The sequence below is a fragment of the Narcine bancroftii genome, chromosome 13, assembly GCF_036971445.1.
Source record: "Narcine bancroftii isolate sNarBan1 chromosome 13, sNarBan1.hap1, whole genome shotgun sequence".
NCBI lineage: Eukaryota > Metazoa > Chordata > Chondrichthyes > Torpediniformes > Narcinidae > Narcine > Narcine bancroftii.
In genome coordinates, this window is record NC_091481.1 from 22857387 (window position 1) to 22874815 (window position 17429).

Below are 17429 nucleotides of genomic sequence, written 5' to 3' on the forward strand. Positions count from 1 at the left end.
AACAGTTCCAAATGTATTTATTTAAAAGTGAATATTTCAACTTATGTACATTATTAGAACAGCAGGTGAAAGGTCTTCTGGAGCATCAGTAATTCACAGGTGTGGCTGGTTTTGCATCATCCTGATCAGCATCGTACCAGCGGTACCTACGATGTCGCCGCAAAACTTCAATTGCTTTTAGTTCAATGGGCGTTGGAGTAATTCCCAGGTCTTCCAGACCTGGAAGCTCAGGGTACTTCATATCTGTGATATGCAACTGAAATAAATTGAGGCAAATGCACATGACAATTTGCAAACCACGATTTCTTCGAACTTCTAACATTTTCACTGAGAATTGAATTTTATTTTAAAGCTCTAAATACATTTTTTCCCCCAGTGAAATCTATTTTACTCTTTAAGAATTGGCAATGTTTTTTGTAGCACAATTCTGTTCAAAACACTAACCTAATAATGTGAAATATGCTAACAGTGAACACATACATACCCTGTCCACTTTGTCTCGTGATGTCCACTGATCAAATGGGGTTATCTCAAACAGCCTCGCTACCAACCTGTCGGAAGAAAATGGAAGCCAGTGAGTAAAACCATACAATTTAAACTTGTTTTAAATCAAAACACAATAAATACTCATCAGGACAAATAGTATTCTAGAGAGATTAATTAATATTTCAGATGGATAACCTTTCATCAGAACTAATTCAAGTTAGAAGGTGAACAAGTCTTAGTTGCATTGTAGCAGAGTAGAGAGAAACAAATAAATGTCTGAGAGAGGCTGAAAACCAGGAGGAATGAATGGCACAAAAGGTGGAGGTACCAGACAAGTTGGTTAATTGGAATGCCTTATGGGATCAATGGATTCGGGGAGAAAGCAGGAACAGGGCACAGAATCTGGATGATTAGTCATAATCATAAAGAATAGGAGACCAGGATCGAAGAATCTTATGGCCTATTCCTGCTTTCTCTGTTCTTAGTCCACATTTCACTGCATATCTCATTAAAAAGCAGCTTACAACATTATATATTTTCTGAGGTGTCTGTTTGTTGGCTTGGCTCTGAGATTTAATCTGCTCACCTTTTAACTTTTTTTTTGCTGCTGTGGTCACAACTGCGCAATTTTGAGAAAACACATTTAGCGCATAATGCATGAATGCAAGGCTTTGTCTCAGGCCTTCCACAAGTACTGTTGATGCCCAACATTGCAAATGCCATTCAAATTCATCAAGGGTTCAGCAGGGAATGGGGATTGACAGAACAGAGCACAAGGTTCATAAGTGTGAGCAATAAACAGTTCCTGAGAACTATCCATAAAGTGATTTTTTTTCCCCAGTAAGTCAGAAGTTAATCACTTCAATGAGTCAATCACTATGAAAATTTATTTATTATCATTTCCTGTAAAGTGGTACAATCGTACAGAATTAGAACATCCCACATCCAATGGGTAGTTTCTATGGCCTTAAACAATCAATGGATATTACATTGTGTGATGAATTATTTGATAACTGTCAATAGAAGAAACTGCCTTTTCAGTTTCCAAAACAAATTTCTGAAGGGGCCTCTCTAGGAACTCTAGAACCTACAGTTCTTAACAGAAAATGGCAACTACAGCACGTTACATGTAGTTTCAGTTGTCTTATGTTAATTAGCTGCTACTAATCCTGTTCAAACACTCAAAGGATATTTGCATTTTTGTAACTAACTTGAAAAGTTATTTAAACATTCATTTGAGAACTTGTTGGATTTCAGTAAATCGGGTTTTCTGTAAGCTGAGGTGCCCCTGTAGTCAGTGAGCTGTAGACAGTTGATCTGGGTCAATAAAGTGCTTCGAGTGAAAGTCTGTAGTCAATCAGACTACAGAGGAACTTGACTGGTAAAGATGTATTACCGATATTTGGGGTTGAGCCCTTCCTGACGCTGGGTTTCTTCACTCATACCTTGAGGAAGAGCTTAGTCCCAAAACATTGGTAATACATTTTTAGCTCCTATGGATGCTGCGAGACAGGCTGACCTCCTCCAGCATCTCTGTGTTTTGACTTCATTGGGGCACATCAACAACAAGATTCTGAAATAATTTTAAAACTATTTATACTAGTTATAGGAGAATCCTCTCAACTACAGGCTCAAAGTAAATTTATGGGGACAGGTGACATAATTTCACGTTTGGATAATGGATTGCAGTGCATTGAATTGAATTATTGTATTTGATGGCATATAAGACCCAGTTTTTCCCCAAAAAAAGGCTCAAAAATATCCCCCAGGTCTTAGATACGAAGTTGAAATTTGGGTGATAATGGTGAGTAATCCTAACAGTGATCATCATTGCTGTGTGGCTCACTAACATCGCCGGCATCTATCGGTGGGGACTGGCAGCGGACTGTCGGGGGTGGGGGGAAGGGGGGCAGTGGGATCAGTGTGGGTGCTGAAGCTGGGCTGTTGGGAGATTCTCCCAGTGGCCCACTGTCGGTCCCCGCACTAGTCCCACTGCCCTGCTTCCCTCCGACAGCCACCATACCCCACATTCATCCCACGAGAGAACAGGGCAGTGGGACCAGTGTGGGGACTGACAACAGCAGTTTGTTTTTATAAAATGTTTCCTGCTATAGCTAAGCTTCTTTTGTTTTCTCTTGTATTTTTATTACCAGCAGTATTATTATTAAAGAGATTTTTCTTCTTAGATGCATATTTTGTCTGAGTTTTTTTCTGCTATACTGTAGTTATATATTTCAATAACATTAAATACTTAACCATAAATACTCTATAAAAAATTCTTAATATTCCCTGCTGAAATTTGGGAGGGGGGGGGGAAATCTTATATGCCATCAAATACAGTATATTGTCACGTGTACCAAGATACAACTTAAAAAAAATATTTTGTGTGCTATCCAGCAAAGTCAACTCAATAGCAGGCAGTGCAAGTTATAACAAATAAATAAAGCAACCATGCAGGGAGTAGCAACAAATTGTGCAGTTAATAGAGAAAGGTAGTTAAAAAACAGTACAAGGGATCATCTATTGCCAGAGACACTGACAATTCCAACAATTTCAGGTACTTACTGATAGATAGGTCTTGGCAATGGGTAAGAAATAAATGACCTGTGCATTACTGCATATACATATTCCACAAGGTCATGAAGAAGGTATCGATTGGGCCTGTTAAATGAATAAGACTTTTTTTAATGTATGGTTTCCAAACCAGAATATTTTTCCCACACAAACAGAAAATGCTTAATACCCTCAGCAGATCAGGTTTCATCTGTGGAAAAACAAACACAGTCAATATTTCAGATTGGAGAACCTTTGTTAGAACCAGTAAGGTGACAAAAAGAAGTTTGTAAAGCTGAAGGAAGGGTGGGGAGGGGAATATCTTGTAGGATAAAGGCAGGGTTACATGGGGATAAACTATAAACTAGTTTATCTGATCAATAGGAGCAGCTACAGTGAGAACATAAATAAATATGAGAAACAATTCAAAGTGATTTGTTTCAGTGCAAATCTCTTTATAGATCAAAATTCAAAGGTTAGGTATGACTGTCATGTATCACAGTATGTGATACAGTATGTGATACATGACAGTCATGTATCACAGTATGTGACTTCTGTTCAAATTCCAACTCGGGTACATCAACTTCAATCCTCAGGTTTTAAGTCTTACTCACTCCAGTCATGTTGCACTTGTTACACAAGGCAACTTCTTTTATAAACAAAAGAAAATTAAAAGACTCAAATAATGTTTCACAGATAAAGCTACTTCTCACGTGGATTTAATCCTGACCTCGGATGTTGTTTGGAGTTTGCACATTTTCCCTGTGACTGCATGGGTTTTGTCTGGGTGTTCCGATTCTCACCCCACCCCCCCCACTCCCCCAACATACAAAAGGTGTATGTGTTGGTTAGTTAATTGGCCGCTATAAGGTCTCCTGAATGTGTCAATGAATAGTAGAATCTGAGAGGAGGTTGATCAGAATATGGGGAAGATAAAATGGCTGCTGGTTGTTGGATATGTGGACTCAATGAGTTGAAGGGGCCATTTCCATGCTCTATCTCTCCATGACTTCACACTCATCACTAGATTATCATGGATGAGAGAATGAATGCAGATGATGGTATGTACTGTATTTGACAGATCTATTGCAAGATTTGAACCTTAGCATAACCAAACTAAAGTTGTGTATACCAAGAGGCACACAATTCAGACAAGCTTCTATCTCACTGATGTCGATCTGGAGAATGTCTTAACATTCAGCATGAAAAAAGATTTCCAAAAATGGCTGATCGACTGCTAAAAACAAAGGATCACAATACCATTCACAAAGGTCATTGATAACATATGATGTTCTGAACAGAATAAAAGTGCAGAATGTGGTGATATTTAAGGACAAAGGAAAATAGGAAGGGAATTGATAACTAATGACTTGGGCTGGAGTGTGACATGATGGTAACAGTACTCTCAAGAGTAGAGCACAGTCAGAAAGGAGAAATTGATGAAAAAACTGGATCCGGAGTTTTTTTTTCCCAGAGGATGATGATGGTTCCCCTTTCAGTCAATTTGTGGGGTTTGATAGAATCCCCACTCCTCAGAAAGGAACAGTGTGTTTGTGAATGGATTTAGGCAAGTAGGAAGTTTCACAGGTCTAGACCCATCCTCTCGACTTCCCGTCCCGGATTCAGCAGCATGGTGAGGTCCAAGACGGCTGGGGGAAGTTCTGTTCAGTGAACGGCCGGACCAAGCTTCGATGCAAGGGATGCCCTTTCCACACTTCATGGCACGCTTGCTAGATGGCTGTTGAGCCTTCGGACCATGCAACAGGTAGTACTGGATTACATACGAGTGACGTGACCTGATTTAATCAATAGAAAAATGTATGGGGTCTTTCAAGGGAAACTACTTTGAAAAAATTGCTGGGAAGACAATACTATGAAACGATACAGTGGCATGGAGAATAAGTGGATGTGAAATTATGGGCAGGAAGAGCAGGTAACAGTTGTTACAAGAAACTTACCCAGCTATTACATATGTTTTCCCAATGGAATCAGGGTCTTTAATAGCACTCACAATTGCTTTAGCTACATCCACCACCTATTAATTAAGACATAAAAAATGTTTATTGAGTTAGTTAACTGAAACAATTAGTTTCAACTACTATCTACATGTTATAAGTAAATCAGAAACTATTTTCAAATATACATACATATACAGGCTGCTTCACAGTCTTCTTGCCCATAGAAATAAGTGGAGTAGCAGGCCCAAACCACCGCATATCTGGAAAGTAAAAATTATGTGCTTAAAAATAGGAAAATTGTTTTTAAGAGATAGGTTAATGAAGAGCACGAGGACATTTCTCACCATAAATATCTGTCATATTCACCAAAGAATTTAAGAGGAAGTTCTTTTCCACATTTCAATCAATCCAGACTTTTGTTACGTATATAATTTTCCTAATCTGCAACTATCAAGCAGGGTTGGCTCCATTGCTTGAAGCAAAATCTAAGCAGTAAAACATGATCTTATCCTTCACCACTTCGATAATTTTACTATTTTAAATATATTTTGATATATCCTAGTTCGGGGGGGGGGAAACAACCTTTTACATTCCATTCGTCAAAATAAACGGCAACGAGGAGGTCTCGCGAGAGTTGGCCATAGTGGTTGCCATGTGGTATTTGGCTTTGGCCTTTTAAGAAGTTGATAACAAAAGGGAGGAGGAGAAAGGGCAGATGGAGTGGAGAAGAAAGAAGTGTGCATTCATTTTAGTTGGGGGTGGGGGGGTGGTGATAGTGGGGAGCGATGAACAGAATCAGCCCAATTGTTGTCATCCATGCAGGGAGGGATGGGGGGGGGGGGGGGTGTGGTGGTAGGAAGAGAAGGCACACGCAAAATCTCCAATCCACCAGGCAGAAGATACCAATGGCCCTGCAGCAGCCATCAAATCTAGCCTCATCCATTCCATTGGACTCCCAATACACTGTACATATAGGATGTCCAGAACTCAGGCATTCATAACTCAAGAACCTGTATGAATAAAGTTAAGATTTGAAGTCGGTAAGAGTAATGGAATCAGATTTTAACATTTCAATAGACATATCAGCATCCATTGAAAGTAAATGCACTTTCACAGGGTTATCTGTTAAAAAGTAGATTAATTAACTAAATTTTTTTTTAAATTAAAAAGGAACAGATTATTTCATCATATGTTCAGGGATTCTGTAGTCCAAGAAATCTGCTTGATAAACGAATACTCCAGAATAAAAAAATGCATAAATTCTATATAAAAATTGAGATTCTAAATATTTTAGTGAATTGAAAAAGATTCTTACTTGCAAAATAATTTAGAAAACTGTCTTCTCTTCCAAATATTTCAGATGGTTTGATGATGATGGAATCTGGAAATTCTTCTCTCACCACCCCTTCTCCAACAGCCTGACATAAAAGATTAAAGCAGGTTTATTTCCATTCACTCTGTACACTTTGCCAAATCCGAACTGTAGAAAAACCTCTATTATCCAGAATTCAAGCAACTGGCAAAATAATTGAGGAAAATAAATAAATAATTTTTTCGACAGAAGTTTAAAATTGTAAAAATAAATGTTCTCTGAAGTAACACATAAACCTTTTTGTGAAGATGGGAGCAAATATTCAACCAGCAGAGTGCCTTGGTCATGCTTTGCTCATTGCAGCTGTTTGAATAAAGTTGTGTTTGAATAAAATGGGGTTGCTGTTGGGGTGACTCTCTTAAAGTATCTCTTTATCCATGCTTAGTAAGAGTTTTTATCTTTATTAGTTTATTAAATATATTAGTAAAGCTTTATCTGTAAACTGGAGGGCGGGGGGGGGGAGGGGGGAATTGTGTTGACACCAGTTAGCACAATGCTGTTACTGCACCAGTGACCAGGGATCAAATTTAAAATTTTTTAAGTGAACTTTACATAACTACAATGCTGATTTTTTTCAAATGACTTTACATTTTATGCAGTCTTTTGTCTTTTAAACTTTTTATTTTTAATGTTTGTGTATTAGTTAGGGAATTTAACAGTGAGCCTCAACCAAGTGGAAAACTTGCTTATCTGGCATCTACCAATCCCCATAGGTGCCAAACACTGGGGTTTTACTGTACTTAAATTTTCATGTACCACTTTTCTTACCTTGGTCCTCAGAAGCTTTGAAGTGCTCTTTATGTTAGCATTCAGATGAGAAATATGGATGAATTTTTCAATTCCAGCTTCCCTTGAGGCAACAGCAATATTTTGTGGAATTTTGACATTGACGTCCTCAAACTTGAAGTTACTAAGAGAAAGAAAATTATTAGCTACAATTAACAAAAAAAATCTAACGATTTTGGCAGTCACTGTTATCAAATAAATGCTCCCAAGTTAAACGCAACATAAGCAGGATGCAGGGAAAAGTTCATCCCAATTTACTTACAGAGTTGAAGATGTTTATGCAGGCACTACCTGAACAAGAATAAGCATTCTTTGTCCAATAAATTAAGATTATTTATAGCAACAAAGTTAAAAGCTGATCCCAGCAAGGAAAGAACGAAACTGATTGACAATTTATCTGAGATTTAACGTCAGGATCACTGTGAAACAAGTCATTAAGTGGTTAAGGCAGTCATGGATGTTGTAGATTTGGATAACAACAGGATACATGTGGGATTCTGACCCCATGTCTGGTTGATTTTTGGAAGAAGGAGCCTTCTGTAAATTAATTGTTAGCTCTATTTTAGTAATGCAGAAGTTGTAATTAATCAATACAGCTGGTGATTCAATTTCAAGGGATATAATGAATGCCAGCATATATCCTACCCTCCTCAACAGAACAAGAGTTATTTTGCCTTGGAGTCAGCATGGTTGAAAATGCATTTTCGAATTCCAGATTTAAAGAAATGTGAAGTGAATGGTCAATTCAGTCACACTTATTTACACCATCACAAAGCAACAAAATTACTCCTATAATCAGTACTCTGCCGATTTGATGTTTAGCTTCAATAAATTGCCTTAATAATTGAGATGTGCCTTTCCAGGATAAGGTAACAATCTATCCCACTGAAGACTCAGCAAGCAATTACTCTATAGACATGGTGTTGAGCTTTATGGAGTAGAACTACATTTCTCAACATGTGGTTCACAGATCACTGATGGTCCATTGCTTTGTTTTAGGTGGTCCATGACAACACAGCAAATACAAATATTACTGATATAATAATCAAGTATTTGAATTTTTAAAAAAAGAAAAGAAAAATTCCCCAAAAAATCTCCCACTGAAACATAAAAAATATCCTGTAGTGGTTGAGCTCACCCCTTCCTATCAGCAACAATTGTTCAATATCAATGTACAAAATCAACATTAGTTGCAGGCATTTACACCAGTACATATATGCTACAATGGAAATAATGATCCTTTTAATCAATACATTGAGAAAAATGGAAAGGATAGAGATAAACTGCATTCTCACAAGAGTCACGTGAACTTCTCTGGGTTTACCAATTAGTTCCAGATTCCATTGTCCAATGAAATATAACCATATAACCATTTACGAAGCGGAAACAGGCCATGTTGGCCTTTCGGGTCCGCACCGGTTCACTCATTCTTCAGGCATTGGTCCCGGTAGATCTTCATTCTATAACGATGCCTCGTGCAAAAAATCTCTTAGTCATTTCAACAAATCTCTGTCTGAAAACCTTCCTGAGTGGTAACCATTTACCTTTCAAGCACTAAAGCCTGGTGAACTTTATAAATAAACAATCCAATTTATAAAACAATGCACAGCAAAATATTGATGAATTAGCACTTACCTTGTTTCCCACTCTTTTCCAACAAGATTAATAACAACATTGGAACATTCTACAGCTTGCCTGGTAGAATTTTTATCTCTGGGATTCCATTCCTAATGAAAATCACATCAAAGATTAATATCACAGACAAACTTTGTAACAGCTTTACTTCTGGACCACTGATATTTGGCTTGCAATACCTCCTGAACTGAAAAACCTCCAAACCTGAAACCTAAACAGTGTTTACATTTATTATATAGTATTTTGCTCCATTTTAATTCTTTGGGAGGGAATAATTTCAGTACCACTTCAGGTTAAATAAGACATTCAAAATTAATATAGGATAAACACAATGTTTTGGAAATGTAGTGTGTGGGTAGTGAGGTTGAATGAAATGCACCCAGTCAGAGAGCAGCCAAATTATTTCAACCAATTCCTTACAATGGATCATAGCCACCATAAAGAGTAGATATTCTTTTTAGCCATATAAACAACACCAATAAATAATTCCAAAATTCACTACCAAGTCCACTGATGTTAAACTGTCTCTATCTCATTTACCTTCCCATAAATCTGAACCAAACACTATTGCCCAAAATAGATAAATTGAGAATTAAGACAACCAATGTATTTTATTGTCAATAAACTATACATTTTTAATGTGTTGCAGTCACCACTGTTATGTAGGAAGAGCAGCAACTCCCACAATAACAGAGACAAGATCACCTGTTTTCTTTCAGCGACAACAAGCTGGAGGATTGCTATTTCTCAGGGCACCAAAGATAACTTCCTCTGTCTCCTTCAGCATGATGCCATTGGACCTTTTCACATGCATCTATGTGGGGAGGGTTGGGGGGGAGTTGTTGTGCTTGCTTGAACATCTCTTATGGCAACGCTATTCACATACCCCATTTGATATTGAAAAGTCCGAAGGCATCTCTCACAGAAGTGATAACGTGGTAGGTGAGCTTTTAATAAAGCATATTAAATAAGATAGGGTATGGTTAAAAGAGAAGGAAATACCAGGTTTTGTGCATCAGCAGATGAAAGTACAGGATGCCAAGCCTGATGGTTAAATTCAGGGATGCACAAGAGGGCAGAATTAGATGATACATGCTCTGTAAAGTTATAGATGTGAGTTGAAACAAAGTATACTGGAGACTCAGTCTGGATCATGAGCCTCAAAACTGTAGTCAGATTTGAACCCACAAACTTCTAATTCAAGTAACTTTGCTACAAAATGAGTTTGCCCACTCTCTGATCACTGACTTAAGAGTGAAAACAGTTGAGAAGGTGGGTGGATTATACCTTGGATCACTGCATTGGAACATCACGTGAACACAGTTATATTCAGCAGCTGGAACAAGTACAATATGTTAACATGATTAATTAGAGTCAACATCCACCAGTTAAAGTTGTAAATTTTCTTACGAACAATTGAGACTCACTAGAAAAGTCAGCTGTCCAAGATCACCCATGAGTTTGAGATGATTAACATCATATAGATCACAGCGATGTGGGATCACTACTTGAGAGCCTATCCGTCCTGAAAGCAAGGAGAAATTTTAGTATTAAGTAGAATCTTAACCGCCTTCTTGACATTGAGCATAACCAGGAGGTGTAGTTGCTTATCTGGAACAAATGCTTCATACACATGCAATCAGAATCAATTAAAATGCAATGTTTGAATGTTTTCAAAATCTTTCATCCATTACTTCCAGTATACTATTTTGTTTTGGAAGAAATCTGATTATCTGTAGAAACTCATCCAAATTTCCCAAATCAAAGATCTGAATGTGGCATTTCTTTTTACCAAAACAGAGCAAACTTGAAAGATCTAAAAAAGCTTTACAAATCACAAATCTCTGGGAAGTATTTAAATCTGTGACAATTGTCCCCGCAAGATCAATATTAATTCTAAATGGCAAAATTATATCTTAATTTTCTTCACAGAAGTTCTTTGAAATTAAATACGAAGTAGGGAAGATTTTGCCTCCTCTACATTGATGTGATCACATACAGATTGGGTGACCACTTAGCTTAACGCCATTGCTCTGTTTGTGGATCTAAGCTTGAAATGGTTGCAACTTCCCTCAACCATTCTGATAAATGTCCTCAGCCTCATCCATAGTCTGGGTGAGACAAACCTAAATATGAGGTGCAACACATTATGTTCCATACCTTGATGAAGGTCTCAAGTCTGAAATGTTTGTGTTTTTACTTCAAACACAGTGTCTGCAGACTTTCATGTTTTACTCATATCACGATCCTCCTGGAAAGCCTTAAAATGGTATGAACATGAATTTTTCCATTTTTAGCTAATCCCCATCTAGTTCCATTATTTCCATTGCTTCTTTACCTACTCCTGTATTTTATCTCTCTCCTCTTAGTGGTCTCTCCCTATCTCTCCACCTCTTAACACCTTTTGTCCTATTGCCTATTGGCCCCTCTAGCAATTTCCTTCTTTATACATGTAATATCACCTCCTTTTTACCTTAGTCTTAATAAAAGATCCTGACCTGAAATGTTGACTGACCATTTTTGCCCATCGATGCTATCTGTCTTGCTGAATTCTGCCAGTCGCTCATTGATTCTAATGGCAATTTTTCTTTATTCTGTAATATGGTGAAAGTTTTGACTACAATTTTTGGAGCCCCTGATATGTCAAGGTTTTGGAATTCAATCATCCTCACAGCATTTATCAAAGATCTGATTGTGGCATTTCTGTTTACCAAAACAGAGCAAACTTGAAAGATCTAAAAAAGCTTCTTTCTCAGGCTCTTGAGTGGCACGAATTTCATAACAGAACATAGAACAACCTGTGCGGCGACCTTGAGGGATGTATGGATTTGAATCCCAAGGTCCCTCTGTTCATCCACACTCTTAAGTAACTGTACCCTGTACTCAGCCTTCTGGTTTGTCCTTCCAAATGCATCACCTCACATTTATCCAGATTGAACTCCATCTACCACTTTTCCACCCATCTCTGCATCCTGTCTATATCCTCTTGTAACCTTTGACAACCTTCAGCTCCATCCACAACTCCTCCAATCTTCGTGTGGTTGTCCTGCAACATCTAAAACAAGATCTCATTTAGTAACCTTTTCCTTTAATGCATAGGTATTTCAGAAAAACTCTATGGGGAAAAATGACAAAGAAATGTATGTTTGCAACACTAATAACATCATTAAATTTAAGTGTTGAACCTTACCAAGTCTATTTACTACATATCGTCCAAGAAATCCAGATGCTCCAAAAACTGTAGCCACAATCCCACTGAAAGATGATCGACCACTTTTACCAGTGGGAATAAGAGCATGATGAATATTCCGTTTCTGAATGATAATGGACACTGCTGAGAGCAAACCTGGTGAAACAGCATGAATACACAAGGTCATATACATACGGTTTATAACTGGTAATATTAATAACTGTAAGAAATACTGTGTAGAAATCAATTCAAGGCTCAGCAAGTGAGGCAACATCCATGGAAATAAATGGACAGACTTGTATCTGCAGTTTCTCGTGCCTCTGTACACAATATTTCTATACATTTCAAAGGAAAAAAACTTCTTAGACCAATATGGCCAGAATTATTAACATGTACCTAAGTAAAGGCTTGGACCCATTACAATTTGCCCACTGTCACAATCGCTCCACAGCAGATGTAATCTCACTGGCTCTTCACTCAGTTCTGAATCACATAGAAAATAGAAACTCATACATATGGGTGCACTTCATTGACTATACCTCAGCCTTCAACACCATTATTCCCTCAGTGCTGGTCACAAGCTCAAAACCCTGAGCCTTTGCAACTGGATCTTTGACTTCCTCATTGAAAGACCACAGTCAGTATGAATTAGAAGCAACAACTCCTCCTCACTGATGATAACACAGGCTCACCTCAAGAATGCATGCTTACCTCTACTCTTCTACTCTCCCTCACCCATGACTGTGTGGCTAGGAACACCTATCTACAAATTTGCCATTGATCCATGGTTGTCGGCAGAATCACAGATGGAAATGAGGAAGCACAGGAGGGAGATAGATCAGCTAGTTGAGTGGTGTCACAACAACAACCATGCATTCAACATTAGCAAAACCAAGATGACTGTGGAGTTTAAGAGGAAATCAGGAGAACATGAACCAGTCCCCATCAGCAGTGAAGAGGGTCAAATACTTCAAATTCCTGGGTATCAACATTTTCAAGGATCTATCCTGGAGCCCCATGTCAAGGGCTTAAGAAATTAGCCTCTATCCTCAAGGACTCCCATCTCCCTCTTCACTCTGCTACCATCAGAAAAAAAGGTACAGGAGCCTGAAGACAAGCGCTCAGCGGCACAAGAACAGCTTCTTCCCCTCTGCCATTAGATTCCTGAATCAATAATGAACCACAGACACTACCTTACTTTGACTTTATTTTTATTGCTCTATTTTTATTTATTTTGTAAGGTAGTTTATATGTTTGCACTCTGTTGTTACTGTAAAATGACAAATTTTGTGACGTTCATGACAATAAAGTCTGATTCTGTAAGGCATTGCTACCTGTAACAAATGTAGCAAATTGAGAAAAATACTATTCACGAGATACTCATATAAAACTTTTGAGGTTAAGAAAATATGGTTTTAAGAATAGTCTTACTAAATACCTCTTCAATTTTCAAAGTTGGCAGCATATTCCACATGCATTTAAGCGACATATAACAAAGATTTAATTACCATACTCTAAAATTATCAATTAAGTGAAATTAGCAGCATCTTACAATGAAGGAAATCAATTAAAACTTAATTTGGCTATATCTGCAATGAAATTTACACAATCCAAGAATAAAATTCCACCACAACAATTCCTTAAAAGTGTAGACTATGAGACTCAAGAAAACTAAAATATAGGATATAAATAAGAATAATTTTAAATAGCAATGGAATTTGGTTTTTTAAATTAAAATTGTTTTAAAGGATTAATAAGGGTTGCTAACTTGATTTCCTAATTCCCAATCATTAATTAGTTTCATGTCCACCTAGCATTTACTTGGCGTATCTCTGACATGATTTCCATTCACTAAATTTCTCCAATTCAAGTAGTAGCCTTTGTATCTGTGTGCATGTGTGTCTGTGTCTGCCTGTGTGGGTGCGCATCTGTGTGTTTGTGCCTGTGCCCGTTTGTGCTTGTGTGTGTTTGTCCGTGTGTGTTTGTGTCTGTGTGTTTGAGCCTGTGTGTGTGTTCGAGCCTGTCTGTGCGTGTGTGTGTGTGTTCAAGCCTGTGTGTGTGTGTTTGAGCTTGTGTGTGTGTTTGAGCCTGTGTGTGTGTGTTTGAGCCTGTGTGTGTGTGTTTGAGCCTGTGATGTGTGTTTGAGCCTGTGATGTGTGTTCGAGCCTGTCTGTGTGTGTGTTTGAGACTGTGTGTGTGTTTGAGCCTGTGTGTCTGTGTGTTTGAGCCTGTGTGTCTGTGTGTTTGAGCCTGTCTGTCTGTGTGTTTGAGCCTGTCTGTCTGTGTGTTTGAGCCTGTCTGTGTGTGTGTTTGAGCCTGTCTGTGTGTGTGTTTGAGCCTGTGTGTGTGTGTTTGAGCCTGTGTGTGTGTGTTTGAGCCTGTCTGTGTGTTTGAGCCTGTGTGTGTGTGTTTGAGCCTGTGTGTGTGTGTGTTTGAGCCTGTGTGTGTGTGTTTGAGCCTGTGTGTGTGTGTTTGAGCCTGTGTGTGTGTGTTTGAGCCTGTGTGTGTGTTTGAGCCTGTGTGTGTGTTTGAGCCTGTGTGTGTGTGTTTGAGCCTGTGTGTGTGTGTTTGAGCCTGTGTGTGTTTGAGCCTGTGTGTGTGTGTTTGAGCCTGTGTGTGTGTGTTTGAGCCTGTGTGTGTGTGTTTGAGCCTGTGTGTGTGTGTTTGAGCCTGTGTGTGTGTGTGTTTGAGCCTGTGTGTGTGTGTTTGAGCCTGTGTGTGTGTGTTTGAGCCTGTGTGTGTGTGTTTGAGCCTGTGTGTGTGTGTTTGAGCCTGTGTGTGTGTGTTTGAGCCTGTGTGTGTGTTTGAGCCTGTGTGTGTGTGTTTGAGCCTGTGTGTGTGTTTGAGCCTGTGTGTGTGTTTGAGCCTGTGTGTGTGTGTTTGAGCCTGTGTGTGTGTGTTTGAGCCTGTGTGTGTGTGTTTGAGCCTGTGTGTGTGTGTTTGAGCCTGTGTGTGTGTGTTTGAGCCTGTGTGTGTGTTTGAGCCTGTGTGTGTGTTTGAGCCTGTGTGTGTGTGTTTGAGCCTGTGTGTGTGTGTTTGAGACTGTGTGTGTGTTTGAGCCTGTGTGTCTGTGTTTGAGCCTGTGTGTGTGTTTGAGCCTGTGTGTGTGTTTGAGCCTGTGTGTGTGTGTTTGAGCCTGTGTGTGTGTGTTTGAGACTGTGTGTGTGTTTGAGCCTGTGTGTCTGTGTGTTTGAGCCTGTGTGTCTGTGTGTTTGAGCCTGTCTGTCTGTGTGTTTGAGCCTGTCTGTGTGTGTGTTTGAGCCTGTCTGTGTGTGTGTTTGAGCCTGTCTGTGTGTGTGTTTGAGCCTGTGTGTGTGTGTTTGAGCCTGTGTGTGTGTGTTTGAGCCTGTGTGTGTGTGTTTGAGCCTGTGTGTGTGTGTTTGAGCCTGTGTGTGTGTGTTTGAGCCTGTGTGTGTGTGTTTGAGCCTGTGTGTGTGTGTTTGAGCCTGTGTGTGTGTTTGAGCCTGTGTGTGTGTTTGAGCCTGTGTGTGTGTGTTTGAGCCTGTGTGTGTGTGTTTGAGCCTGTGTGTGTGTGTTTGAGCCTGTGTGTGTGTGTTTGAGCCTGTGTGTGTGTGTTTGAACCTGTGTGTGTGTTTGAGCCTGTGTGTGTGTTTGAGCCTGTGTGTGTGTGTTTGAGCCTGTGTGTGTGTGTTTGAGCCTGTGTGTGTGTGTTTGAGCCTGTGTGTGTGTTTGAGCCTGTGTGTGTGTTTGAGCCTGTGTGTGTGTGTTTGAGCCTGTGTGTGTGTGTTTGAGCCTGTGTGTGTGTGTTTGAGCCTGTGTGTGTGTGTTTGAGCCTGTGTGTGTGTGTTTGAGCCTGTGTGTGTGTGTTTGAGCCTGTGTGTGTGTTTGAGCCTGTCTGTCTGTGTGTTTGAGCCTGAGTGTGTTTGTGCGAACGCGCTGTGTCCAGGATAGGGGCTCGGACCAGACATTAAACCCTGCAGCTTCAAACTCCCAGCCACAGGATGCGGCAACCGGTGACGGGCCGGGAACAGAGAGGGTAAAATAAAGAGAGGGCCAAGGTCCGATCAGCCACGAACACTTACTTGACATTGGAAGGACGCGGCGGCGAACCCTACTCCCTAACACTGACGCCATTTTGTGTCACCTGACACCGAGCAGCCAATCACAGAACAAATCAGCGCGACGTCACGAGGAAGCTGACGGCGGGACGTTGGGAGCGGGTCTCGCCGCTCTGGGACCTGCCAGTAGGTGTGCATCAGAGCGGACAGTGCACCAAGGGGCCGTGTCCCCAATGGGGTCAGTGTCCACCCACCACAACGTGTCCCCAATAGGGTCAGTGTCCACCCACTACAACGTGTCCCCAATGGGGTCAGTGTCCACCCACCACAACGTGTCCCCAATAGGGTCAGTGTCCACCCACCACAACGTGTCCCCAATGGGGTCAGTGTCCACCCACCACAACGTGTCCCCAATAGGGTCAGTGTCCACCCACTACAACGTGTCCCCAATGGGGTCAGTGTCCACCCACCACAACGTGTCCCCAATAGGGTCAGTGTCCACCCACTACAACGTGTCCCCAATGGGGTCAGTGTCCACCCACCACAACGTGTCCCCAATAGGGTCAGTGTCCACCCACCACAACGCGTCCCCAATGGGGTCAGTGTCCACCCACTACAACGTGTCCCCAATGGGGTCAGTGTCCACCCACCACAACGTGTCCCCAATAGGGTCAGTGTCCACCCACCACAACGCGTCCCCAATGGGGTCAGTGTCCACCCACTACAACGTGTCCCCAATGGGGTCAGTGTCCACCCACCACAACGTGTCCCCAATGGGGTCAGTGTCCACCCACCACACTGTGTCCCCAATGGGGTCAATGTCCACCCACCACACTGTGTCCCCAATGGGGTCAGTGTCCACCCACCACACTGTGTCCCCAATGGGGTCAGTGTCCACCCACCACAACGTGTCCCCAATGGGGTCAGTGTCCACCCACCACAACGTGTCCTCAATGGGGTCAGTGTCCACCCACCACAACGTGTCCCCAATGGGGTCAGTGTCCACCCACCACAACGTGTCCCCAATGGGGTCAGTGTCCACCCACCACAACGTGTCCCCAATGGGGTCAGTGTCCACCCACCACAACGTGTCCCCAATGGGGTCAGTGACCACCCACCACAACGTGTCCCCAATAGGGTCAGTGTCCACCCACCACAACGCGTCCCCAATGGGGTCAGTGTCCACCCACTACAACGTGTCCCCAATGGGGTCAGTGTCCACCCACCACAACGTGTCCCCAATGGGGTCAGTGTCCACCCACCACACTGTGTCCCCAATGGGGGTCAATGTCCACCCACCACACTGTGTCCTCAATGGGGTCAGTGTCCACCCACCACACTGTGTCCCCAATGGGGTCAGTGTCCACCCACCACAACGTGTCCCCAATGGGGTCAGTGTCCACCCACCACAACGTGTCCTCAATGGGGTC

The 17429-nt window shown here is 41.0% G+C and overlaps 1 protein-coding gene across 1 annotated transcript; it reads right to left on the minus strand.

Annotated features, from left to right (window-relative positions):
• Positions 1 to 16121, minus strand: ndufa9a (NADH:ubiquinone oxidoreductase subunit A9a). The gene is made up of 11 exons (XM_069907454.1): positions 16024 to 16121; positions 11981 to 12136; positions 10218 to 10315; positions 8791 to 8882; positions 7138 to 7279; positions 6313 to 6415; positions 5187 to 5257; positions 4998 to 5074; positions 3052 to 3147; positions 485 to 551; positions 1 to 256 (listed from the first exon to the last, which is right to left on the minus strand). Exons 1-11 carry the CDS (start codon positions 16073 to 16075, stop codon positions 86 to 88), a joined length of 1125 nt encoding a protein of 374 aa, XP_069763555.1. The 5' UTR covers positions 16076 to 16121; the 3' UTR covers positions 1 to 85.
• Positions 16122 to 17429: the final 1308 nt, after the last annotated feature.